We start from the raw sequence: 25,891 nt of genomic DNA on the forward strand, positions 1-25,891 counted from the left end.
ACATACAAACAATTTCTATGCTACAACACTGCTTGGAGTGATACAGGCTGTCTTGACAATACATATTCTTCAGCTCATGTGCTTGTTCCAGTCATCCAGACAAATCCATAGGCCTCCCTCACAGCTGACATTTTGACTTGCCATAGCAGGAAAAGCACAGATTGCTCTGTTGTATTCACATGTTCTAGTGAGAGTGACAATGAGCAAGCATGCAGGGTACAAGGATCCTAAAATCAAACCCGCAAAATGGAATTTAGCCATCATTAATTTATTTAGGTATTAAGTATTATTTACACCTGTGTTGGTCATATAAGTTCATGTGGCTTTCCATGTTCACTGGGGGCAGATCTGGTTCTGAAATTCTTTATGCATGCACTTACCTGTTTTCTAGTAACATCAGAGAGGTGTCTTTTCTGTTCTGCTTTGGCACCAACATTAGACTTTTCATGCAGCTCAGCTTTACTCTGCCAGCCCCTTTGTTCTTCTCACAGTTTCAAATTCAAGTGGTGTCTGACCCATATGTAGCCCTCTTCTTTCTCTCCACATGAAGCTCAGTTCAGGTTACAACACAGTGGGCAAAGAGAAAAAAAGTATGCTTTTATTTTGAAAAATCATTCGCAGCTTTTCCTCTGACTATTTCTAAGTGTCTTGACTCCAAAACAACAATTAGGTCCATCCTATCTACAGGTACTGGCATGCTGTCCTCCAGATTAAGCTTGCAGGCAGGTGGTGGTACAATCAGACCAGCATCAGTGTAGGGTTCGGTGTCCCAATGTTGGCCCGATGCTGGCCTGGACTCAGCCCAATCTGAGCCCAGTTGGTGGGGAAAGCAAACAGATTGTGTATTCATTCTTAAAACTGACCAAACTCAAGTAATCTTGGGTTTACACATGCACTGACACCTTATTGAGGACAACTCAGAGCCACAGGGCACAACTGAAGAATAGGCCTTCAAGGACACCTCTGGGGGGCTGATAACTTCTGGTACTGGGGATTTGAACACATTCAGTCAGGGTCTCCAGTTGAGGTCAAAGAAGCTGAAGTCTGCAAAATGCAGATAGACCAACTTAGTTCATCACCTTGCTCATGATGCAACCCTGCTGCCATATTGCCTTTGGCAGATAAGACTGTTTTCTTGCAGTCTAATGAAAAAATATAGATTTTGCATAATTATCTCTGCAAGCATTTAGAAATTAGCTATCATGCATTTGTGCCACCTCCCTGACCAGATTTAAACTTGTATGTTTTCTGACATCTCTCTCGCGGATTTGCATGTATTTTTTCCACATAACCATCTGAACGCAGCATATTATAATGAGAGCCATAACATTACCGATTCATTACATCAGTGTCGCAGCACAGCCTATTTTCTTATTTAATTAATGTGTGCTTTCCTCAAGGGGAACTGAGTGGAGTCACTTTTTGAAGACGATCTGTGAGAGACAGCGGCATAAATAAGAGAAAATGCAAATTTTAAGTCTAAATGACAAAATGTAAATAAGACATTAGCAATTCAAGCTCACTAACAAGGCCACACCATGTTTAATTTTGGCGATGGCGAGGCCAGTCGCTCTTGTTCTCTGGGTTTTCGACTTGTGCTGTTAAGTTTTTTCTGATGTCTGTAAAGCAAAATAATTGGCTGGAGCACATTCAATTTATCAGTGCTATTGACATCACCACAGGCTGGTGCTTGGTGCAATGCTGCATCTCCAAAAAATGTGGAAGAAGGAATCTGAAAACATACAAACATCAGACTGAGATAAGATCTATATGTCACAAGAGAATGAGTCTTATCGTGCTGCTTCACTCAACATCAATATCCATTTAAGTATTTACTGTGAAAGTTGTCTTGCAAGTAGGATAAGTGAGATCCAGTGATGCAAAAAGCACAGTCAGGATTTGTCCAAAACTTTTCTTTTGTTTACAAGATACCTGTGCTGCTTTGGTTTTCCTATTATATGTGTGTGCTTGACTGAGCTGCAAATGTATGTCCCCAAATCACTCAGAAAGGTTTTCATCCTGACTCTGTAACAATGCTTGTTGCTCACTTCCTTTTCTTTTCCTCTCTGTCCCTTTGTAAATATGTTTATGTGTTATATAAGTGGATAGAAACTCCAAACAGCAAGCATAAGGGTGATGCTTAGGGGTGTTCGACTTACCAAAGCTGTCACATTTACTGTATGCAGCGCATGAAATTCTTCATAAGCTTTAATCAGGCTCTCACACTTCCAGCACTGGCAGGCTGCAGCGGGAGCTGTTATGGGAAATAATTGTGAAACAAAACGAGGCTGAGAAATGTCCCTGTGGGGGGTTGCATTTTTCTTCTTCACGCTAAGTCTATGATTTGTTGAACCTCTTAGTGTGGGACAGAAGAGCTATGGGATCAGAGTGACCACCTACCAATGGGGCAAAGCAAGCCTTTTTGTCAGCTGTTTGTGCCCACTGAGCTTTTTTTTTGCAGAGGCTGTGTTATCAGACACCTGAATGTCATCACAGTTTGAGTGATCCTCTGACTTTTCCTTTAGTGCCACCAGCAGGTCAACATTTTCTTTTATCCAGTGCTATACTAAATGGACTGACACAAAATTTTGTGCATACATGACTTCTACATGAACCCAGGTGACGTTGGTGATCCCCTGACTTTTCCTCTAGCGCCACCATGAGGTTGACATTTTTGGTTTTAAATGAAATGGCTCAGCAACTCAGGGGCACTGGGTGGAGGGGCCCGTAGAGAGAGCAGACCCTTTCAAGTGATTCAGATTGCCACCTTTGAAATGTACCTGTGATCAAAGACGAATAATAAAAAAACAATATTATTATTATTATTTAAAAATGGTACAATTTGCTATATGTCCTCCAAAAGGCAAAGCCATCTGCGTCAAGGTTTTCTTTCGGTAGCTATCTAAAACAAGATTGAATTATTTTTCTATATAAGCTATAAAATCTATAAATATACAATAAAACTATTCAATCAAATGATCAGTTTCTTACTTTCTTTTATATTTTTGTCAGATATACAATGATGACTACTGGGTAATATATATATGTTGATGTCATCCAATGTCAGGTCTTTATTTGTGCACATTACATGAACGATAGCGTGCAATAGGGCCCGTCACAATAGCGTGCACTAGGGCTCGCTGTAACTTCCTTTCGCCACTGCAACAACTATTGGATGGACTACCATAACGTTTGGTACAGAAAGTCATGTTCCCCTCAGAATGGACTCCTGTGACTTTGATGATCCCTCTGCTTTTCATGCAGTGTCATCATCAGGTCAAAATGTCAGCTTTTTACAGCACTTTGGTAAATGATGAAACACTTGGAAGAATAATGACATTACCATCAACCTCAGCTGTGGGCTACTTTATATTTGGAGCTAATAAGCAGATGCTAGCATCCTAAAATACTAAAGTAAGATGATGAAAATGTTATACAGTATACCTGCATTTTAATCGTTAGCACTGGTAGCGTGCTGATGCTAGCATTGCTGTGTTTAAGTACAGCCTCACAGAGCCGCTAGCATGGCCGTAGGCTATATCATATGTAACCCAGACGCTGAGGGAGACACTGATGGGCTAGAATACTCTAGGTTCGTGGAAGGGGGTAATGATTAAGAGAGAAAGAGACACCAGTGAGGACACAAAAATGTAGCTGTAGAAAATGACTTGTATTAACAAAGTATGAACACACACACAAATCTACACTCTAAGCTGGCAAATAATCTTTTCTTGGGTGCACCCTTAAAAAATAATGTCTGTCTTAGAAAAATAAAATGGATCCGTCCACTCTCCTTGAGAGAAAGAAAACAGTTCTGTTCACTGTCCTTCTGAAATCTAAAAGTCACCGTCCTACTGCACCACAGCAGGGTAGAAGAATGAAGAAGGTTCTCAATCCAGGTGCTCAACATGGGTAGCTCGCCGAACCCAAGTCCAATCCAGGAAGGAAGGAATCCAAGGGTATCCAAAAAAGAGCCAGCCTGTATTAACATAACAGGTGGTTTATAGCATATGTATCTCCAGTCAACTCTTTTAAATGTTGTTTTAACTTTTTTAACTGTTTAAATAGTGTTTAGCCATTTTAATTAGGCCTAAGTCTTTCTGACAGCTTTTAACTATTTTTAACACTTTTTTAACTGTACACTAGCCTATACTCTTTTATCAATATCAAAATCAAATACAACCTTTAAAATTAACCCATGAATTTAGAATAGCTGTTGCATTGAAATATCAACATATGAAATGTCAACTTCACTTCTATTTATTTAACATTTACCCAAAAGTGCAAATAACATAATCAATGACAATTGAAAACTGCTGTTTTTGACATTAAATGCTCATTACATTGAATAATGTGAGTGAAACAATACATTTCTGTGTTACCATTGACGTGCACATTGACGTGAGCTAGCTCCATTAGCCTGTTAAACTTATAAATCACACTGTTCATGCCATGAAAGTAACACACACTCGTTTCACACAAAAAATACTTATGTTTATCTCTTTCAATAGAAAAATAGCAACTCGCAGCAGGTCCATAGTGAATCGCTATGAGGCTATGCTAGAAACCTAGAGGCTAACACCGCAGCTAAGCTAATTCAGAGATTTTATTTTTTTCACAATAAACTGCTAAATTGAAGCAAGATTAGACCTCTGGGATCAAATAAAAATTAAAATAAGAAAAATAAAGAATGTGGTTTTCAATTAAATTAAATCAAATTAATTATCAGGAAACAAAAGCAACTTTAGTAACTATTGATTCACCAATGGGTTACACATACGCATATTGTGAGTGATTTTTTAATTTTGCTCAAGGGCATGTGTAGAGGGTAAGCCAGCAATTGAACCTCTAATGACCATGTAATCAATGGCCCACCCCTCTCTACCTGAGCTATAGTTGTCCCTGGTTGCATTGTTTCACCATGTTTTCTTTGCATATTGCAAGGAATGGTGGCTCCTTTAAGGGAAAATTCACTTCAAAATCAAAATTAAATTTTTCTTTTAGTGCTGTTTTATCAGTCTAGACTGTTTTGATGTGGGTTGCTGAGTGCTGGAGATGTCGGACGTAGAGATGTCTGCCTTCTCTTGAATATAATGGCACCATAGCCTATACGGCACTGTTGAAAAACTCAATAGCAATTTCTCTTTCCAGACATCACAACCTGGTTACTCAAGATAATCCACAGACCTTGTTGAGAGCAGTTTCATGTAGGAGCTATTTTGTCTCTACCGAACTACACTCGCCAACTGTATCACCACACAGAGGTAAACGTTCAAATATTTCAATGCTGCTAGCTCACCTAGCTGAGGAGGACGCCATTAATGTCTAGATCTCAGCTGAAACCATTTCCTGCGGTGGAAACAAAGCTTTCATTCACTTTTATTTCAGAGATAAGAAACAATAAATTGTGAAGACAATGAAGCCTCCACAAAAATAGCATTTTAATTCTTGTGTGTGATTTATCCTTCGGGGATTTATACTTAGGGATTTAAATCTCCGCTCGTCGCTAGGCTAATTTATACAATGTAAAATGCCATAGGCTGGCGCTAATAACGTTAGTATGTCATATTTATTTGGAAAACGCGTTTAGTGTAAGACAGTTTTGTCAGTGAACCTTGTGAGTTGTAATGGAGCCAAATTGTGTGCCGTTACTTTTGTTAAATGTTGCTGTTGTCCCTGGTTTTATATGAGAAGAGGAAAAGATTGCTGACCACTAGGCTAATTTATACAATGTAAAATGCCATAGGCTTGTGCTAATAATGTTAGCATGTTGTATTGGTGGGGAAAATGTGTCCAGATAAAGACAAGTGTTTGTCTGTGAATGCTGTGAGTTATAGTGAAGCCAATTTGTGTACTTGTGTTTGAAACTGTCTCTATTAAGCCATGTTTAATGTGTGTTTAATGTGTGTTTTGAATCAACTAAACTTTGCAGCTCTTCACAGAAACCTCCGCTGCTGACTAGTGTTTTGGAGGTGTAACTGCAGAGTGACACAGACACACCACTGCACATGTATAAATGCTCACAACAGTGTAGGCGACGTGCAAAGGCTACGGCATAGTATAAATCCCACTTTAAGCTGTCAGGCGCACAAGCCTCTCATCCATGAGTAGTTGCACACTTCCTTCTGTGCCGTGGTGCGGTTGGCGGGTGTATAAAACTCAGCAGCAATGTCTCTTTCCAGAAATCATAATCTGGTTTCTCAAGATAATCATGATTTCTGGAAAGAGACATTGCTGCTGAGTTTGGGACCAACAACAACTTTGAATAGTCATAATGGCACAATGCATGCAATAAGCTAGAAGGATAAAAAGTATTTGACAGTACACTGCCGAATGTTGAACTCGTAAAAGTACATGTTAATATTCTTTTTGCTGAGAGTGTTGTGAAACAGTGCAGCAGCTCTTTTCTCGACTTACAACAGAATCACTAGATAGACATTTTCATTTCTGATTCTGCTCTGTCACTACACAGACACAGAACAGAGGCACTGCCTCCAATGTCCTCCAAAGTCTGTGTGTTTGCACCATCTCTTCTATTCCAGTGGCACCTCTCTGTTCTGTACAGTTCACCCATCCTTAAATATGTATTTGGTATTTTTTGTATTATTTCTGTAGGCACATGTGTGTATTAGCCAAAGCATTTTAAATATCTTTCACTGGCATATTCCTATCATCCTAATTTTGGGATCATATGTCAGCATTGCTAGGCTACTACAAAATGAAAGTGTGCATGTGGCCCAGGTGACATGATAAGCCTTCATGGGCTAAGCTGTGCCCTTGCAGGTGCAGCTTATAAAGTGACACCAGAGGGCTGTATTTTAAAATCGCTGTCATTCTCCTGGTTGTTGAAACCTCACTGTGCGAAACCAAAAAACCTTCGTCACTTGTCATTTTCCATTAGTTTCAAGGTTGTGTGAATATTAACTGCAGAGGGAAACATTCCTTTGAAGCCAACATGCCATGTTTTAATTAGCCGAATGGGCATAGTGATGACATTTTCCAGCAGAAGTAAATATGCCAAAACACTTCTCACAATCCATTTCATCCTCGCATAATTCCTGTATAGAAATATCTTCTGTAGCAGGTATGGCTACAGTGTGGTGTTTTCTTGAAAGATTATTATAATAAGCCTTTAGGAGTGAGAAAAAGGCAGAAGAACCCATTAGGCTTAATCCAACATCCGTCTGAGAGCTCTGGCACAAAACCGCGGGAGTCGGTATTATCTCGGTCTATAAACTTAAGAAGGCAGCTCTTTTCAAACAGCATAAAGCAGCGTTTTAACACCCCCGCACCACACCCTGCCTGCACACACCAATCTGAGGATGAATCATCTGATCTTTATGCAGTCAGTGTGATACGTGGATGCAGAGCACTAAAGCAGCCAAAGTGACATCATCTGGATCACAACATATAAACAAGGCGAGTTGAACTCAAGTTGTCCTACACAAACAGTTTGATGGGTGCCAGCTGGGACCTCATGGTTGGAGGAGTGAAAGAGAGGGGACGAAGGAGTCGGCGAGCAGAAGACGCAGCAGGCTGAAATGAATAATAAAATATGAACATGGAAAGGATCTGTGTTTGATCCTCTACTGCAGGCTGTAGCTGTCATGTTGTAATGAAGGTAACAAATGATGCTGACAACCTCCCGTGTGTAGCTAAAGTGTTTGGTAGACCGACTGAAATGTCTCGGTGAAGTCTGTGACTAACAGTTTCTGTTGCAGGTTTTGAAATGCCTTCGTAGAAACGTGCCTGCTGTGTAATCATCCTGGATCTAAGAGGATTACCTTGACCAAAGAATTATATGTGAGGGGAAGAATACAGGCACACCCATCTAAAACCAGAAAGATGTGGATACATTTTATCAATGTTATGAATTAAAGGTGCAGTTTGAAAGATTTAGAGGAACATAGGGCAGAAATGGAATGTAATATACTAAGTATGTTTTCCTTAGTGTCCCGATTTCTCCTTAGTTACTAGTTCAAGGTCCACACAGTTCATTATATTCAGTATCATACTTGCATTTCAACATGTCGTCGAACTAGTTTGCTGTCTCTGTCAAATAGCTGTCCGTTAGCTGCTCACTCTACAGCAGGAAACAGCACTTGAAAATCAATGCACTGTGACAGATATTTACTGTAGGCTACTTCCAAAATAAAGTCTGTATTTCACAGACTTGACACCTTCGCGAGTCACTTGCGGTCCATTTAGAAAAGACCTGCGACCCACTTTTGGACACAGCCCACACATCTTCCCTATTCCTTATTTTTTCTCCATGAACTTTACTTATTGAATCATACGTCTCCTTTTGATTAAATTCGGGGGGTTAGTCTTTCCTACCCTCTGGTTATCTGTTTGAATGCTTTGATTCTTAAGATTCTGAATAGGTATCTTGACTAAGACTAGCTGGAGGTTTTCCCAAAATAATACACTGTGCTTTTAAATACAGAGGTTTAGTAAAAATCGCTTCCATCAACATAAAAACTTTCAATATTACACGAGTAGAAAATATGTAAATATTTAGCATGATCTCCTCCACAGTTCCTCCAGCACTGAGAGCTTGATCTCTCATATTTTGAGATAATGTCTGGGGTCAAGAAATATCTCATGTTTATTTTCCAAGCAAATTCTCTCCAAGATAAGACATTTGTGAATTTCTGTTTTCATTCTGTATCTGTTATTTGTTTTTCCAACTCTTCTCCTCATTTTTTCTCCATGTTTTTACAGAAACCCAGAATGAACAAACCAAACGCTGGCTCTATGGGACCATTATGCATTTTTTTTTTTTTTAAACGTCAGCCATCGCATAATTAGCAGCTCCGTGACAAGAGTGTCAGAAAAACACAGTTTTAAAGTGAAACTGCTTTATTGAGAGAAAAAGACCTCTTGAGTGAAGAAAGAGAAGAAAGGTGAGCGCACATTAGCAGGTGTTGGGCTATAGTGGTCCGCCTGCAACGAGCAAACAACATTGGAGACACACTGATTTGTAACATGAAACTGCTTTTACCAGCATGTTCACCGATTTAATTGACCTGGTCCATTTGTTTTGGAGACAAGGATACTTGCCAGCGAACACCCCCTTACGTCTGGATCAGAAATAAGGTGAGCACACACATTTTCACATGAAAGGTTGAGCACACGTTAGCAAGCACTGGGCTAGTGGCCTGTCTGTGCCAAAGAGAAGCAACACTAAAACTGCTTTATTCAGTGTTCTTAATCGTTTAAATCACCTGACCCATTTGATTTGAAGAGGAGGAGACCTTTGTAGGTAGTTTAGCTCCTGCTTTAAACCTCCTGAACAATCAACACCAAAGGAATTCTAACCAAGAGGAGTTTTAGCTGGCTGCAATCTGCAATTCTCTCTGCTAGATGCCACTAAATCCCCCTAAATCTTCCACAGTGGACCTTTAAAACATCTGTGGACCTATTTACTGAAAGCTTTCCTGTGTACCAAAACTCATATTTTCAGAGGACCTCAGCACTTATTGTGATTATCTTGAAGTCTCTGGGGTGTGAACTGCACGTCAGGACTAAAAGCAAAGGTTCAGGGATGCTTGAAACACCTCAGCTCGTGTGCCTGCTGTGCTGATCGTATTGGCTTTGAGTTGTGTTGCACTGAATTGCTTTACTTGCTTCCCCGTGCACAAGCATATGAGAGGTGGCTTTGAATGCTTTGAGATCAGTCTCTTCTTTCCAGTGCTCACAAGACACCACATGTCAGCTGTTCTTTCATCCAAAATCCAGACCTGTCACTGTGGCTCTGGACACCCAGCAGCAGGCACAAAGAGGTATTACTCCATTACCAGCCTATTGTGAAACAGGCTGCGAATAATTGCCGGTGATACAGTAATGGGACCGACTCGCAACGCATAATGACTATCACCTTGATCCCACTAAGAGTTGTGAGATCGAACAGTTTGACAATTATCCTGCTAATTTCGCTCCGCCAGCTTCCTCATTTCACCGTGTTTGGAGTGAAATTTGATTCTAATCACCGGCTTGATTTAATTATTCCATTTGGAGGCATTCATTTCTCATTCCTCCTTAGTTTAAAATGACTGTCCGCCCTGGCACTACAGACAGGATGCTGGCAATGGGTGGCGTGTACATCTGTGACATACAGGGTTTCAAGATTTCCCCAAACATGAATCACTTTAATGATTAAAAAGAGAGTTTATCCAATGAGTCAGTTACTTCATTAGGGGAACATTTCAAGTTCTAATTTTGAAGTAACCGCATTACTTTGGTACATTTTTCAATAATCCATCTGTGAGGCATCTGTCTAGCTTTAGGATCCAACTGCGCGTTCTCCCACCAGCTTGTGGGTAGATGCATTGCATTGCCCTGTATGGAGCTGACACCTGTTAATGGCAGATAGGAGGATAACAGAAACATGTGGATGGGAGGAAGCTGGTGGCTGTAAGGCCTCAGACACATACCACTCTGCTGGTTTAAACCCTATTTATGACCTTTGATGGATGGTCTCCCCTCTCTCTGTCAAATCCTTTCTATCACTTCCAGGCGTTATAATACAACAGAGACCGGGCTGTGGGCAACCAGGCAACCAGGTGATTGATGTTTTCAGCCTCCCTCAGCCCCAAGCAAGTTGCTGAGAAAATGGATAAATAGATGAGTATTTTTACCTCAGTCATTTCAACCCCTTAACATACACATTTCCCATTTTCCTGATTAAAGGTGGGAAACATAATCTTATTCCACACTGTCTGAGCTCACTCAGGCTCTTCATCAAAGCTATATGAGGTGTACACAGAAACCAGACGTTCATATGTTTGCACCAGATATTTTGTGCATCATCTTATACAGCCCCCCTACTATTCAGTCTGACCTATTTCGGGAAAATTTGGTATTTAAAGAGCATTTAAAATGAAGTTCTGTGGGTTTAAATAACATTTGGCTGCAAAGCATGAGCTCGTAAAGACTGACCCACAGTTTTAACAGCTCTCTGGTCTTACTAGTGGTAACATAGGGGCAATATGTAATTCTATGATGGCATTTGTGTGTCTTTTAAAGGAGAAGTGTGCAGTATTTAGAGGCATCTAGTGGTGAGGATTAACGATGGCAACCAGCTAATACTTCTCCCATGTGCTAAGCATGAACTCCTGGTTAGAATTCCTTCAGTGTTGATTGATCAGGTTTTTATCAGGAGCCAAATTATTTGCAGAGGTCTCCTCCTTTTTTAAAACAAACGGACCAGGTAATTAAAACCAGTGAAAACACTGAATAAAGTCATTTGACATTACAAATCACTGCTTTTTGGCACGTCGCAAATGGGCCAATTGCCCAGCACCTGCTCATGTGTGCTCACATTTTTCTCTGACAATTTAAGATCCAGATGTTCAGAAGGTTTTTATGGGGTGCCGAATTATCTGCAGAGGCCTTTTCCTCTGCAAAACAAATGGACCCAGACATTTAAACCAGTTAAAACACTGAATACGGAAGTTTCACATTAAAATTCAGTGTTTTTGCGACACTGTTCAGCTTGTCATAGAGGGGCTGCTAACTACAGTGGCCAAGTGAAAACATGAATGGTCCCATCTAAAGCCTGTGTTTGGTTTGTCCATTCTGGGCTACTGTAGAGACATGTTGGTGCAACATGGTGGACTCCATAGCCAAGTGCCCGCTCCCTATATGTAGATATAAACGGATATAAACGACAATTCTTATTTTCAGGTGATTATACACTAAAGAAAACATACTTTTTACACTGTATTCAATTTCTGCTGATATCTAAATTGTGCATACTAGATCAGCGGTTCCCAGCTTGTGGGCCACAGTCCAAAAGTGGGTCATGGATCTTTTCTAAATTGACCACAAGTGACTCATGAAGGTGTCAAGTTTGTAAAATACGCACTTGATTTTGAAGTACAGCAAATCTCTGGCACAGAGCTGTTATTTTGAAGCACCATTTCCTGCTGTAGAGTGAGCGACTGACAGACAGCTATTTGACAGAGACAGCAAACTAGCTCGACGACATGTTCAAATGCAAGTATGACATTGAATATATTTAACTATGTGGACCTTGAACTAATAAGGAGAAATCTGGACCCATGGTTGGACCAGTTGGGAACCACTGTACTAGACCTTTCAGCAGTCACTTTAAAATGTAGGTTCTACCCTTACCCTTTACCATAACCATATAGCAACAGAAAACACAGTCAAATTGGGCGTGTGGGCAACAACAGGTCTAATCTTGTGTTTTGTGTTTTCATTTATTATATATAATATTCTACACATTTGAATCACAGGATGCACCTTTAAAAACTGCACAGATGATAGAAATATGCTACAAGCCGGAGGCAAGCACGGGGATAGATGATCATAGCACCCACACACACAGTGTGAACGTCTGCCTGCTCTCTCTCTCACACACACACACACACACACACACACACACACACACACACACACACACTATAGGATCACACGCAATCAGACGAAAGGATCCTCACTGTGTGCTTTTCTAAAGAGAAAATGGTTCCCCTGATGAGAGAGGGGGAGGTGGTGGAGCGACCGGCAAGTAAGAGCCACAGCAAGTATGTGCAAATGCAGCTGAGGAGCTTGTATAAGCAGCTGAAAGTGGAGAGTGAGTGCCCTCCCCTGGTCGTGTGCTGTTGCTTTCTCGCAGCCTTCACCTGTGGAACTGTGAGGCATCAAATCATCAACACAGACAAATAATAACAATAAAAATAACAAGGCCGCGGAGTCCACTTTCAGAAAGCATTTTTAAATTCATTTTATTATTTTATAGCTAATTTACAACAAGCGCTTCACTGAACTGGAACATTTTATTTTGCTTGATATTGTCATTGTTAAATATATTTTTCTGCATCAGTTGACTTTGTTGTAACTTTGTAATCAGTCTTTTCTGTAAAAATTCATATATTTTATAAGGAATATCACACTATGATACGGATGGCTGAGAGAGATATTAAGAAATACATTGAACCCTCAAATAAAGAAATTGAAAACATATTATTTCTTTCATGGATGTGCTGTCATGTGTTTCTGTGGTTCTTTCAATATGTTAATGTAAATGGATGTGCTGATATCTTTGCGTGTGTGTGTGTGTATGTGTGTGTGTGCATGTGTATGTTTCAGTGTGTGCAGATGTTGTTTCTGTGTCTGAGCAGTTAAACTGGGCTGTGGCTCTGATGGATCCTGTACTCGCATCAATTCAGCAGTGAGCACGGCTAAATCTGAAGCCGTGCAGCACTCCAACATCTCTATTATATTTACAGCATTTCTGGCCGAGACCCAAAAGCTCTCTCAATGTGGAACAAAAGAAAAATACAAAAATATACAGACTTGAGATGGAACCTGTGACAGTTCTAAATAAATAATAAATCATAAACCAAAAAAAAAACCTTGATACTTGTCATTCACAAGCTTCAGCTTTTCCACCTTTAGAAGCAAGTGAGCAAAAATAAACAATAAATATGAATGGTCACTTCCATCAATACTTCCACCTTCACTCTTATAATTCAGAACAAATTATAAGTAAATACAAACACATGCTCATAAAACCTTGGAGTCCACCGTCGTTTTCTCGCTGATACCTGTAGCATATAATGCCGTCAGTGCGAACTTTATAAATACTGTTTTTAATCTTATAGAGACATAAAACCATCTTCATTGCATAACATCATAGCAGTATTGCACTACATCTTCATGTGCGTGTCTCACTCTCTCGCTCGGGCACACACACATACTCACGCCACCCATTAATGTATTATACATTATAACCACCAGTGGATGTTACAAAGGATAGATATTCTCATATAGTATCATTTATATTTTATACACAACATTCTCGTCACCCGCACGCACACACACATACACGCACAAGCAGCAAACACACGTATGCACGCGCACACAGTCACACGGACGCACACAGCTGCATTGCTCATGTGTTTCAATTTGTCTTCGACGCGCACGAGAACGTGTCAAATATGTCAGTTCAAAGCTCTAGTGTGAGGTCTGCTTTACATTGAACGCTTCAGTTATTTCTGTGTAGCTTTTTGCTGCGTTTTACAACAATAAAATGGGAGTGTGAGTAAATTCAACAACCAAACTGCAATATTACCCAAAGGAACCAATGGAATATTGTTTGGAGATGTTGATTTTTACAGACTTAGTCCCGTTAGAAATTGTCATAAAAAAGATATATATATATATATTTATATTCATATTTATATTTATATATATATAGGCCATTTATTTGTTAAACATGACTTAGCTTTAATTTGTGTGGACACAAGAGGGATAAAGAAGCAGAGAAAAAGTGGAAGAGAGAGAATAAAAGAAGACCCATTCCTCCCACACAGAGGAGTTTCCACACATGGATGTGCACGTATGCGCACACACACACAGAGACCCACGCGCACATACACGCAAACACACACAGACACACACACATGCCATGGCTTTTACTGCGGCCACTGGAAACAGTGTGTACGTCTGCGGCTGAGGGGTTCTTTTTTTGGAAGAGTGATCGGTGAGTCGGCTGTGGTGCGATGAAGCTAACAGCTCTGCTGTTTGTGCCTAGAGAGATAACATTCATCCTGGATTCTGACCAGCAGGTCAGAACAGCCAGTCGCCCTGTAGAGGAGTGTGCTAGGTTACAGCTGAGGTTACGACTCTACGTGTGTGTGTGTGTGTGTGTGTGTGTGTGTATGTGTGTATGTGTGTGTTTGTGCCGGTGGATGGGTGTGAGAGTGTGTGGGTATGTTTGTGTGTGGGTGGGTGCGTGAGTGTGTGTGCATAAGAGAGCAGAGGCTAAACTGTATATCAGAGCGTCCACTGCGCTCAGGCTTGGCCTCTCATGACCATATCTCATGACCGTGTCTCTCTTCTCTTCTTCCATCATGAGACATGCTTAAAAACTCCTCCACCATAAGGAGGTGGAGAAGGAGAACACACCCTAGTTACTTACTTTCTTTTTATCGTTTTTTCCTTTTTTGTTTTTTAGTCTGATTTTTCCGTTGTTTTCATCTCCTGTCTCCATTGTCTTTGAGGATGCATGCACAAATTCAGCATATGAGTTTTTATCATTATAATTACTTGTACTGCCTTTAAATAATGCCTCGCAATATTCAACATGGGTGATTGAGCAAATGTCAGTCTTGGTCACTGAGGTGTTATTTCTGAGTTCACGCTCAGAACCAAGAGGAGATTCACAAGAAAAAAAGAGGGACTCTTTGCCGAGAAAAGACTCCTCATCAAGAGGGACTCAGCAGGATCTGGGCGCCCCGTTCTCAGTCTCCCCCCTTTCCTGTCCTGAAACAAGGCAGAGCTGACAGGAGGAGGAGGAGGAGAGAAAGCCAGGAGGTGATATAAAAAGAGGGGCCAGAGTCTTTTTGGGCACCTCCACCTCAGACATAGGCGCGTGGAGGTGTTCAACGGGGTCGTGAGACTCGAGAGGGTTAGGGAAGGCTGAGGTGGTCTTAATACTACCTCGGGTTTCCGTCCCTGCTGGGTCACCCTCTGCTCTCTTGTCAAGCCCTGTTTAGACCTAGTGTCTTGTGTCCAGATATATCCAGACTGCGTTGAGCTCCAGATGGACTGAGGTTCACACCTGGCATCAGAATGCATCTGAAATCTCTCAAGTAATCACTGGTAATTGGATTTCACTTCACATTTGCTTTTATCTGCTTCTAAACAGAGAAAACACACATTACTCACTAAGATGTCTGGCAGCGCTAAATCAACTGTGTTTAGGACATTTGCGTGCCCGGTTCTGGGTGCAGTCACAGCTGTATTTAGAGCTGTCCACTTGTGGCCAAGATGCATTTTAATGCTGAGTGTGAACGGGGCCTCAATGCTCAGTCCTGCCTCATTAAAGTGGAATACTGATTAAGTCTTTTCTCTCAGTCTCTTTCAGTCTAATTACACACCGCTGTGTTCACATCTGTCTCCGAGTCTCTTTTTTGGTATCGTTCTTTGCCTCGCTGTGTCACTTCCTGTGTTTGTCTCTGTGTTTGTCTTAGTATGCATTTGTCTCTCTGTGTCATTCTCAGTGATTGCCTAAGCACTGACTTTGCTGGAGGACAGACAGGCAGGCGAGGCTGGCTTGGCCGTGAGGGGTGAAGGGTGGTTGTCGGTCGGTGGCTGTGAGAAAGGGGGTTGGTTTGGGCGGGTGCAGCATCACAGCCTCTCCCGGGTGGGGATCCAGATGTAAGGCCCTGATTGCTCCTCGATCACTGTCTTTACTTTGTGATAGACCTCTTCAAAGCTGTCCCCTTCCACGACAGCTGCGACGGGATGCGGGATGTGTGAGGGGAGGAGGAGAGGAAACAATGAAGAGGGGAGGAAGAAAAGGCGAGCAGAGAGCAAAGGGAGACAGTAGGAAGCAAGAAAAATGGAATCATTAGGGAGGAAAGAAAGGGAGGGACAAAGACAGGATGTTTATCAGATGTGTTTGCAAGACAATCAGCGGAATAATATAATATGAGAACATTCTCAATATTGTGTAAAATCCCAAAACAGCAGGCACATTTCCATAATGTATGTACCTCTACAAAGTCTCCCACATATTTATTCAGTCTCACACAAATTCTTTCAGTGGCTGATAAAATGTCACATATGTTAGCTGATCGTGATTTGTTATAAATTGTAGATTTATTCTGTCGACCGCTGTGATTTGCCCTAAAAATGTCCCTTAAATGTTAAAATGCCTCGAGTCCTCCCAAGAGGCGTTCATTCTCTCATTTAACTTACTCAGCTCTGCTAGGAACTTAAAGTGAAGTTCATCTTGGTGGAAGAGGCTTGTTTTATCATTGCCATTTGTCGCCATTAAAGGGACAGTTCACCCCTAAATCAAAAATGTTTCCTCTCACCTGTAGTGCTCTTTATGTGTCTAGATTGTTTTGGTGTGAGTTGCCGAGTGCTGGAGATGTCGGCCGTAGAGATGAATGCCTTCTCTTAACTATAATGGAGCTAGATGGCACTCAGCTTGTGGTGCTCAAAGCGGCAAAAAGTGACATTTAAAAAAGTCAACAGCAATGTCTCTTTTCCAGAAATCATGACCTTGTTACTCAAGATAATCCACAGACCTTGTTGTGAGCAGTTTCACGTAGGAACTATTCTCTTTCTACCAAACTACATCTTTCAACTGTATCATCGCACAGGAGAAGGTGCACATTTACTGCTAAGCTCACCTAGCACCCATGAGCTAGCTAACGTTACAGCTCAGCTGAGAAGGATGCCGTTAGTGCTCACATCTCGCTTTGTCATGAGCACCATGAGTGGACCCATGCTTCCTTCTGCACGGTGATGCAGTTGCCAGTTGTAGTTCGGTGGAAAGAAAATAGTTCCCACATGAAACTGCTCACACCAAGGTCTGTGGATTATCTTGAGTTACGAGGTCATGATCTCTGGAAAGAGACAGATATCTCTACAGCCGATATCTCCAACACTCGGCAACTCACACCAACATGATCTAGACTGACAACAGCACCACAGGAAAAAGGAAAAATATCTATACTAGATTTTGGGGTGAACTGTCCCTTTAAACAAATTAAAAAATGAGAACAAAAGAGAGAACGTGAGATGCACATAATCATCCTCCAAAGTGTGCACATGAGCGCCTGTAATGAACTGAAAATATTGGCAACCTGTTGTTTCAAAGATCTTGTCATCATAAAATGATGGATTTTTCTGATCACCACTCCACGTCAAATAGATTAGCTTACAGCAGAGCGCAAACACGGGTGCATTAGCTCACGTTTACCATCTGGTGCTGCCGTAATCCAAACCAAAATCCACTTGTAAGTAGACGGTACATGATGCCATGTTTGCTGCTCAGAAATCCCACGCTCTGTGTGTACACACCATGTCTGTGTGTTCATGCTCATATAGACACAATCTCTCCGCTCTTACCCGAGAAACACTCTAGGAAGTCTTGTTCTAGTTTGAGGGCTCGGTCCATTCCTTTCCTGGCCTGCTCCTCCGTCAGGCGAGTGTTGATCTCTCTGTTAAGATCACACACAAAATCTCTATTACATTTTCATAATGTGAACCAACCATTTTCAAAGGTATAAAGAGCTTTTGAAGTACTTACAGGACATTCTCCAGTGACTTGGGCCGCACAAAAATGGCAATAGGATGAAGCTGAGCTGCTTGTAGTCTGCGCACAGCGTTGGCCGATACATCCAGGATGCAGTGTTTCCCCTGCTGCTCGTGCACACGTGCAGGGAAAGAAATGATTGGGATTAATAAATATAAACTGGCCTTTGAGTTATGACTTTTACATTGCCAATTAATTTGAGTCATGAGAGGTTGTGGCTCATTGCTTAAACATTTCTCCACTATTTCTTTACTTTGTTTTTAATGTATATTATTTTATAATTTATTTTCTCAGTATTCATGATCCAAATGGTCAAAGTGGGACTTTGAGACTGTAAAAGAAAAGTAAAGTAAAAAAAAAAAAAATTCTGAGATACAGAGATGGCTGTCCTGATGATAAATCAAATGGAAATTAACTTGAACCTGGATGCCAATGTAAATAAAACAAAACAAAACATAATAAAACATACATACATACATACATATATATATATATATATATATATATATTTATATTTATTTAAAAAAAAGGAACAACAGCAGCAAAAATAAATAATAATAATGATTAAAAAAAAAAAACTTCTTAAAACATAATTTATTTGGAAAGCCTTACACAAGTTTACTTGAATTTTAACTTCCTTTGATTCTGTTGTGATACAACATGGCCAAAACAGACATAAAGTAAATTATTTCTATTTGTCTTTTGTAAATTGTCTAGCTGTCAATAAAATAAAATAAAAAAGCAACAACAGCAGCAAAATAAATAATAGTAATGATAATTAAAACAATAATAATAATAGTAATAATAATAATAATAATAATGATAATAACAATAATACCTCCTTTAAACATAATTTTAACTTCCTTGATTTTGTTGTGATACAAAATTGTCTAAACAGGCATGAAGTAAATTATTTGTATTTGTCTTTTGTAAATTGTCTAGCTGTCAATAATAAAATAGAATAAAATAAGTCGCAACAGCAGCATAAAGTGAATTATTTGTTTTTGTCTTTTGTAAATTGTCTGGCTGTCAATAATAATAAAATACAATAAAATAAAATGAAAGCAATAATAATAATAATTTGGATAGCTTTACCCGATTTTACTCGAACTTTAATTTCTTTCGAATTGTCTTTTATTGCTTAGGTCTTTATACATCAATTTTAATTTAAATTAATCTGTTTCCATTTAAACCCTGTTGACTTCAACTTGGCTGTTTTATTTTGTCTTGTGAAGCAATAGCAATAATAACAAGTATTTCCGATCACTGATACATTCATAATAAGTAAATGAGCAAATTTCTAAAAGGGATTGGAAAATGTATGAGAACAATTTTATTGCCATTAATTCTTATTTCCTGGTACAACATGTTGTTGCGCACCTGCTCAGCCACCTCACGGACACTCTGGACACTGGTGCCATACAGGTGACTGTTGTACTGGCCCGCCTCGATGAACCGATGGCTCTGGATGTCCTTCTCCATCTGTTCCCGTGACGACACAAAGTGATAGTCCCGCCCATCCACCTCATACTCCCTCTTGGGCCTCGTGGTGTCTGTCAGGGAAAGAATAAAAACAATAAAAGCAGCACATGCATTTTGAATCTCAAAATTAAAGCAATTACTTCTCTAGGGGGGAATGCATTATGCAGATATCACCCTAAAATGGCTGCAGGTGGCAGCAGTGACATAAAAATAAAACCCAGAGAACGGCTCAGCCTCCATGACTGACAGCATAATTACTTACGTGGGACACAAGATCCAAACTTATCAGGGAACTCAGACAACAGGTCATCATTTATCCTGTCTTTCACGGGACCCAGGATGATGATGGGCCTCGCATAATGAACTAAGCATGAAGACAAAGAGAGGAGAAAGAGAGGAGGAACATTCAGAAGAGGGGAATGCAAACCGAAATTTAATAAAAGCCTTGAATAATGGACTTTAATGTGACCTTACCTTCCACTTGGGTGACTGTCTCATAACTGTGTGAGGTTTTATCTCTCCCTGGGGACAGAACACAGAAGCCTTCAGACAAATGTCTTTTTTATCATTATAAATGACATTTAGATTTATGAGTCTGCATGGTTGTGTCTTTATTTGTGTATATGTAATGTGATGTGTCTTTTTAAAATGTCGCAGGTAATACATCAGATGTCCTGTTGGAGGTGAGGTGCGATTTGGACCACGGTGTGGAAGAAAATGTGAGCATAGACTGCTCGTGTTTATATCTGTCAGTCCATGTCATGTCCACAGATTGGTGATGTTGGCGAGGCATTTGAGATGACAGTAATACTGAAGAGTAGGGCAAAGTTAAGGAACGGGCTGCTTTGTAGCTGCAGTTATTGGTAGATAACACATTTGCAGGAGGCAATGTTGTACCTTCAACTGAGCTATTAAGCTTGTTACGGAGACTATTGCAGAGTGTGTCTGATAGATATTTACACATATAAAATTTACATTAAAGGTTCAGTGGGCAACTTTTGTAAAAAAAAAAAGAAACAATCCTGACAGTAGTTCATGAGACAGATAAAGGAAAAATCATCCCCGTGCCTGAACGAAAACAACCAATCAGAGCCAGGAGGAGTCTCTAACACAGCGTCAATCATGCTTCACGAGGGAGCCCCCCTCTGCCTGCACATGCTTTCAGTCGTAGTCCAGTTAATTCTCTTCAGTGTGTGGCTTCTGGAGTCGCTTTGCAAACACAATGTCTAACAAACAATCACCAGCAATCAAAAAGCTGCCCATCCTTCCTCTGCTAACAACAGCATTCATGGCAAAGGCAAGTAAACAGACAGCCCATTCTTATTCATTTGTATGAATTGCACTGGGCTTTCAGCTAACTCCAATGTGAACCCATCTGCAGCAATACTTGACACTGAGAGCAACTGACATAAGCCCCTTTTACGCTACCTCTTCAAGGCTGGAATATCACGCCGAAATTCCGCCACGCCATGTTCTGTAAAAGGTACAGTCTTTGAATGGAAGGACAGAGATGTTTCACCTTTAAGCCAGCATTGGAGGTAGTAACAGATCCGTAACAACGTTGATGGCGATGTGTGCTATCCGTTGCCGATAGATAGAAAAAGAAGCTGATAACAGTTAGCAGTGAACCCAAACAAGAAGGACAGTGGCGGAAAATGTTCACAAATTGGGAAAACAACGAGGTCCGGGAGCTCTTTACCCCCCGAGCAGAGGATGAGATCAGCAGCCATATAACAGGGACAGTAAATGATTGTTATTGCCATGTTAATGCCATTTTTGTTGTTTAGAAAGCACTGCTGACGCGCATGTTATGTGTCACACTAGAGGTTGACGGTGTTGTTTTACATGTCATGTCCGTCACGCATCTTTTGATTTCACGATGCTGGCATGTTGTCGAAAATCACACACAGGAGCAGAGTGATGCTGCAGTTGTTTACTTCTGGGTAAAAATGCAAAGGCAGCATAAAGAAGGGACTTTGTAGCGGGCCTATAGCACAATCTCTATAAAAAAGGTGATAATATAAAACCGAGAAAGTCAGTGTATGGTGGGAGGGAGGGTAGAAGGATGAGTCAAACAAAGCAGGACTCAAATCGAGGACATGAGCAGTGACTGACACTGTGCTAGAGACTCCTCCTAACTCAGGTGGTTTCCATTCAGGCACCGTGGATTCTTGCAAATGCCATGAGTAGCACTAGGAGGAGCCAGAGGAACCTGATTTTTAACAGATTATCTGTTTCATGTCCTGCTGTCAGGATATAGAGACAGTTTCAGAAAATTATACAAAAGTTATTTACTCTAAAAACCAATGGTAGCTTTACATATATGAAATTAAAACAGGAAGATGTTATTCGAGTATGCCTCAGCCAATTGTATTCCCCCGTGCTGTCCATTACTACAGTGTTAACTGGACAACTTAAGTCAGAAGCATGTGTAAATGGTGGCTTGCGATGTCAAAACACAGCACATTCATGATTCATGTTAATTACCTTGAGTGCCCAAGCTGTCTCGACCATGGTCCTGCAACAGAAACCAGAGCAGGGATTAACACACTGAGAGGCAGTTTGAGAGAACCAGTCACAACTCAGTTAAACAGCTCTTTGGAATGAACTTACCCTCTCTTTGGTGTTAACACGAGACCACTCTTTTCTTTCAACCCTGTCGAGACGAGGAGGAAGAACAAAAAAAGTAAATTTTGGAGACAGAGCAATCAAGCTGAAAACGTATTTAAAATGTTTAGAAACACAATAAAAGATAAGGCAGATCGATCCCACGCTCACTCACAGGTTGAAGTCTGACCTGTGCTTGCTCGGGATGAAGCCGACCTCCTCGGCCTCATTCTGGGGGCTGACCTTACGGGCCTGCCACCACTCCTCATCTCCGCAGTCCAACACATGCAACACATCCCCAAACTTGAAGCCCAGTGCTTGACTGAGGAAACCACAGTCCGCAGTCTTGTCGTAGTCAAAAAGAGCCCTGAGTGATGGAAGAAGTATAAGCCATTATTTAAACAGAATAAAAACTCTGTTTGTCTATTTGTACACAAACATTATAAACACGTATTACATTTTGCTTAAGTGACTTCATACTTTTGACATTATATTAATCACACTATTTGAAAACAGCACATACTGTTTATATTGTGACTGCTTTTACAAAGTTCTTTTAAGTTAAAGTTACCTATCTAGAGAGAAATACCCAAATTTAAGATGTCATTTTGTTAAGGCTGGCCCAAATGGAAAATCACGGCTGTCCAACGAATGAATGCACAGAGCCATTATAACCTCTAACAGAAAATTCAAGGTGTGACCTCACTTCCGTGTAAACTGCAATAATACTAAAAAATGCTCAAAACTAATCCAAATATAGCCAGAAAATATGGGTCGCTGTAAGGGAACCACCGGTCTAAATAACAATTTAGCTGACAAAATGGTAGCGAAAACTCACGAAACATGTTTTAGTTGTTCGTTTAGACGAAAGAAACCCTCTGTGATTTACTGAAGCTAAGAAAACACAACCTGCTACATTTGTATTGTTGCAATGTTATAGCTGGCCATCGGTGGCAGCACTGAGCGCTGGGCTTCTGTGCGGTGCAGAACTGCAGTCGCTGAACAAGGAAGAAATTCTGCGCCATCTTGGATTTACCCATATTCACAAATGTGATTGATAGCACCTTGCTTTCCCTTGACACTAGTCGTGTTTTTGTTACTTCACACGCCCCTGACATTGCCGTGAATTCTCCTGAACTGTTGCTAAGAAGCTCCTCTGTCCTCTTGTTGTTTTTATTCCCAGCCGTTATCCAATTAGCAACTTTTTGTTTAGGACAGAATGAGGGTAACTGGTGCATCTGTCATTCAGCCATTCGGGACCTGTCAGCTTATCTTGCGCACAGACTGTATTAACTTTTGGGGAGTTGACATGTCCTCCATCTGTATATACAGTCTATGGTTTATAGCTGTAACAGCCCGAACACCGGCAACGTTACACTCCACGTTACTCGGGATGAAGCTAACGGTTTTTTTTGGCAGCTAATTAAGCTAGCCTCGCTGCTATTAGCTGTCAACTGCCGTCAGAAGCTAGGACTGCGCTAACGGTGGATAACGTATGTATCAATCCGCCCGCAAACAACAGGTACTGTTTTAAAAATAAAGGAAGTGTTTTCTCAGGATTTTGATAAAGAGAATAACCATACACACTGGACTCAGGCCATAGAATACGCAGGACGAACACAGCAGCATTTCACTGTTGATGTTTTGGAGGGAAACTACAATACAATGGCAGCGGAAAAACGGACCGACCAACGGCAGGATTTTTTACAGCGCGTTTCTTCCTCTGAGCTGTGCGGAAGCACTGTGAGGTGTTGTTGCATCCAGACCGACTTCTGTGACCCAAAACACACTACTTTCTTTGTCCTGTCACTGCTGGTTATTGTGTCAAGCCTGGACCCGGTGAGGACTTCATCACCAGTTTTACACAGTTCATCTACAGGTAAGACCCATATTCCTTTTACTGAGTGCAGTGTGGTGTGGTTTGGTGAGTAGTGACTGCATGTTGAAAACAGACTATGATGCTTATTCTGAACATAATTTCTATTATGCATTAGTCTCTTTCTAAATTTAAGTTTACGCTGTCACATTTTATTTTGTATTTTGTCCCTTGGTTGGTTAGTGTAGTAGAGAGGCGCTGTTCAGGGTGCTGAAACAGTGATGAGATGCAGCAGCCATTGTGTTTCTACACAATTTTGCACAAGTAAGATGTGCATGGGATGGCGTCTGCAGCAACTTTGCATTCAAGCTTCACATTTGCTTTAATGAAGTGTAATTTGGCAGTTGTCTTGGTATGTGAAGCACATACGTTTTTAACTAGCAGTAGTGACATGTAACTAAATACATTTACTCAAGTACTGTATTTAGTACAATTTTGAGGTACTTGAACTTTACATGAATATTTCCATTTTATGCCACTTTCTGCTTCTACTCTGCCACATTCAAAGGCAAATATACTCCACTACATTTATTCCAAAGCTTTAGTTAGCCTACTTTTTTTTTGTTACATTTTGTACCAATAATCTAAATGTGCAAACAGGTTATGACATACTCTTATAGGTGAAGCCACCAGCAGTGTGTAGAGCAAATAAAATAAGCTCAAACTTGACTAGCTGCAGCATTAAAATGATGAACACGTGAATGTATCAATATTATAATTCAGTGCTAATAGTATATTTGATTCTGAGATGGGCCTCTCTACATAATTAGTGTTTTTACTTTTTGTACATTTAAGTAAGATTTTGAATGCACGACTCTTATTTGTAACAGAGTATTTTTACACTGTGGTATCACTACTTTTACTTAAGTAAAAGATCTGGGGCCATATTCACATACATTTGAGAATACTCAAACACTTTTAGTAAGGAGTTCCAGCTTAGGAGTGATTTAGAAAAGTTCTCAGAGCAACTCTGAACAAGGAAGGGACAGAAACTATTACCTTACTGAAGAGGTGTGGTTGACCCCATTGCTAGGTATGATGTATTCTATTAACAGTTGTGATTTGTTGTCACAGACACACCCCTTTGTGAGCCTGCAAGGTGTGGACACCCAGTGGAAATGAAATGAACTGCTGACTGTGAAAGTGTTGTCATTGTGAGATTACTCTGCCAGTGGAAGGTTGAGACAGACCCAAGTCATCACTGCTGCACTGATGCATTTTTCTAGTTTTTCAAATATCTTGGTGTTGTGATCACTTTATTTCTGGCGTTGTAGCATTATGATGTTTGGTGGGAAATGTGTGTGTATCCCTAATAATATTGACCACAGATATTATTCCTACACAATCTAATCTGTTGCATTTCATTAGCTCACTGCCATCCAGCATTTGGAGGATATTTCTCCTTTTTCTTTGTCTGTCCACCAGTTTGTCCTCAGTTTAAGAAACTCTCAAGCCTCTTAAAGGTCCGCCTCTGTTCTTCCAACAGTTTTCCCCCTTAGAAGCTCTTTTAAGGTCTTAGATACCAAGACCTAATCTTAACTTTAAGGGGAAATTGTGAGGAAACGTCACAATTCTAAGAATTTTCCTAGAATGTGTCACTAGGAGCAACTCTTTGTACAGGGGAGATGTGTGAATATGGCCCCTGAATACTTCATCCACCACTGTTAACTAGTACATAGCTCACAAGAGGTCTATGGGTGAAGTGGTGAACTGTACACATGAAATCTAAATGGATATCTTCCTACCAAGTGTTGTCTTTTCCTGTTTTTAAAGGCTGCATTACAGTTAAGTGATTTCATTTTCTAAGCTTATTAGACTGATAACACTTGTGGTTATATCCTGAT

The 25,891-nt window shown here is 40.5% G+C and overlaps 1 protein-coding gene across 6 annotated transcripts in view; it reads right to left on the reverse strand.

Moving 5' to 3' along the window:
* Positions 1 to 12,791: 12,791 nt before the first annotated feature.
* Positions 12,792 to 25,891, reverse strand: part of LOC125898410 (disks large homolog 4) — a 91,177-nt gene continuing 78,077 nt past the window's right edge. For 3 of the 6 annotated variants that reach the window (XM_049592198.1, XM_049592196.1, XM_049592200.1), the window contains 9 exons: positions 22,347 to 22,538; positions 22,178 to 22,220; positions 22,052 to 22,082; positions 20,039 to 20,086; positions 19,827 to 19,928; positions 19,463 to 19,635; positions 18,077 to 18,189; positions 17,896 to 17,987; positions 12,792 to 16,268 (listed from right to left, as the gene is read on the reverse strand). In XM_049592198.1, the coding sequence (XP_049448155.1) occupies positions 16,162 to 16,268; positions 17,896 to 17,987; positions 18,077 to 18,189; positions 19,463 to 19,635; positions 19,827 to 19,928; positions 20,039 to 20,086; positions 22,052 to 22,082; positions 22,178 to 22,220; positions 22,347 to 22,538 (901 nt within the window). In that variant the 3' untranslated portion in view covers positions 12,792 to 16,161. The remainder of the gene's footprint in view (positions 16,269 to 17,895; positions 17,988 to 18,076; positions 18,190 to 19,462; positions 19,636 to 19,826; positions 19,929 to 20,038; positions 20,087 to 22,051; positions 22,083 to 22,177; positions 22,221 to 22,346; positions 22,539 to 25,891) is intronic. The other 3 variants (XM_049592197.1, XM_049592201.1, XM_049592199.1) reach the window with 2 other exon arrangements.

Source organism: Epinephelus fuscoguttatus, linkage group LG12 (genome assembly GCF_011397635.1).
Source record: "Epinephelus fuscoguttatus linkage group LG12, E.fuscoguttatus.final_Chr_v1".
Lineage (NCBI taxonomy): Eukaryota > Metazoa > Chordata > Actinopteri > Perciformes > Serranidae > Epinephelus > Epinephelus fuscoguttatus.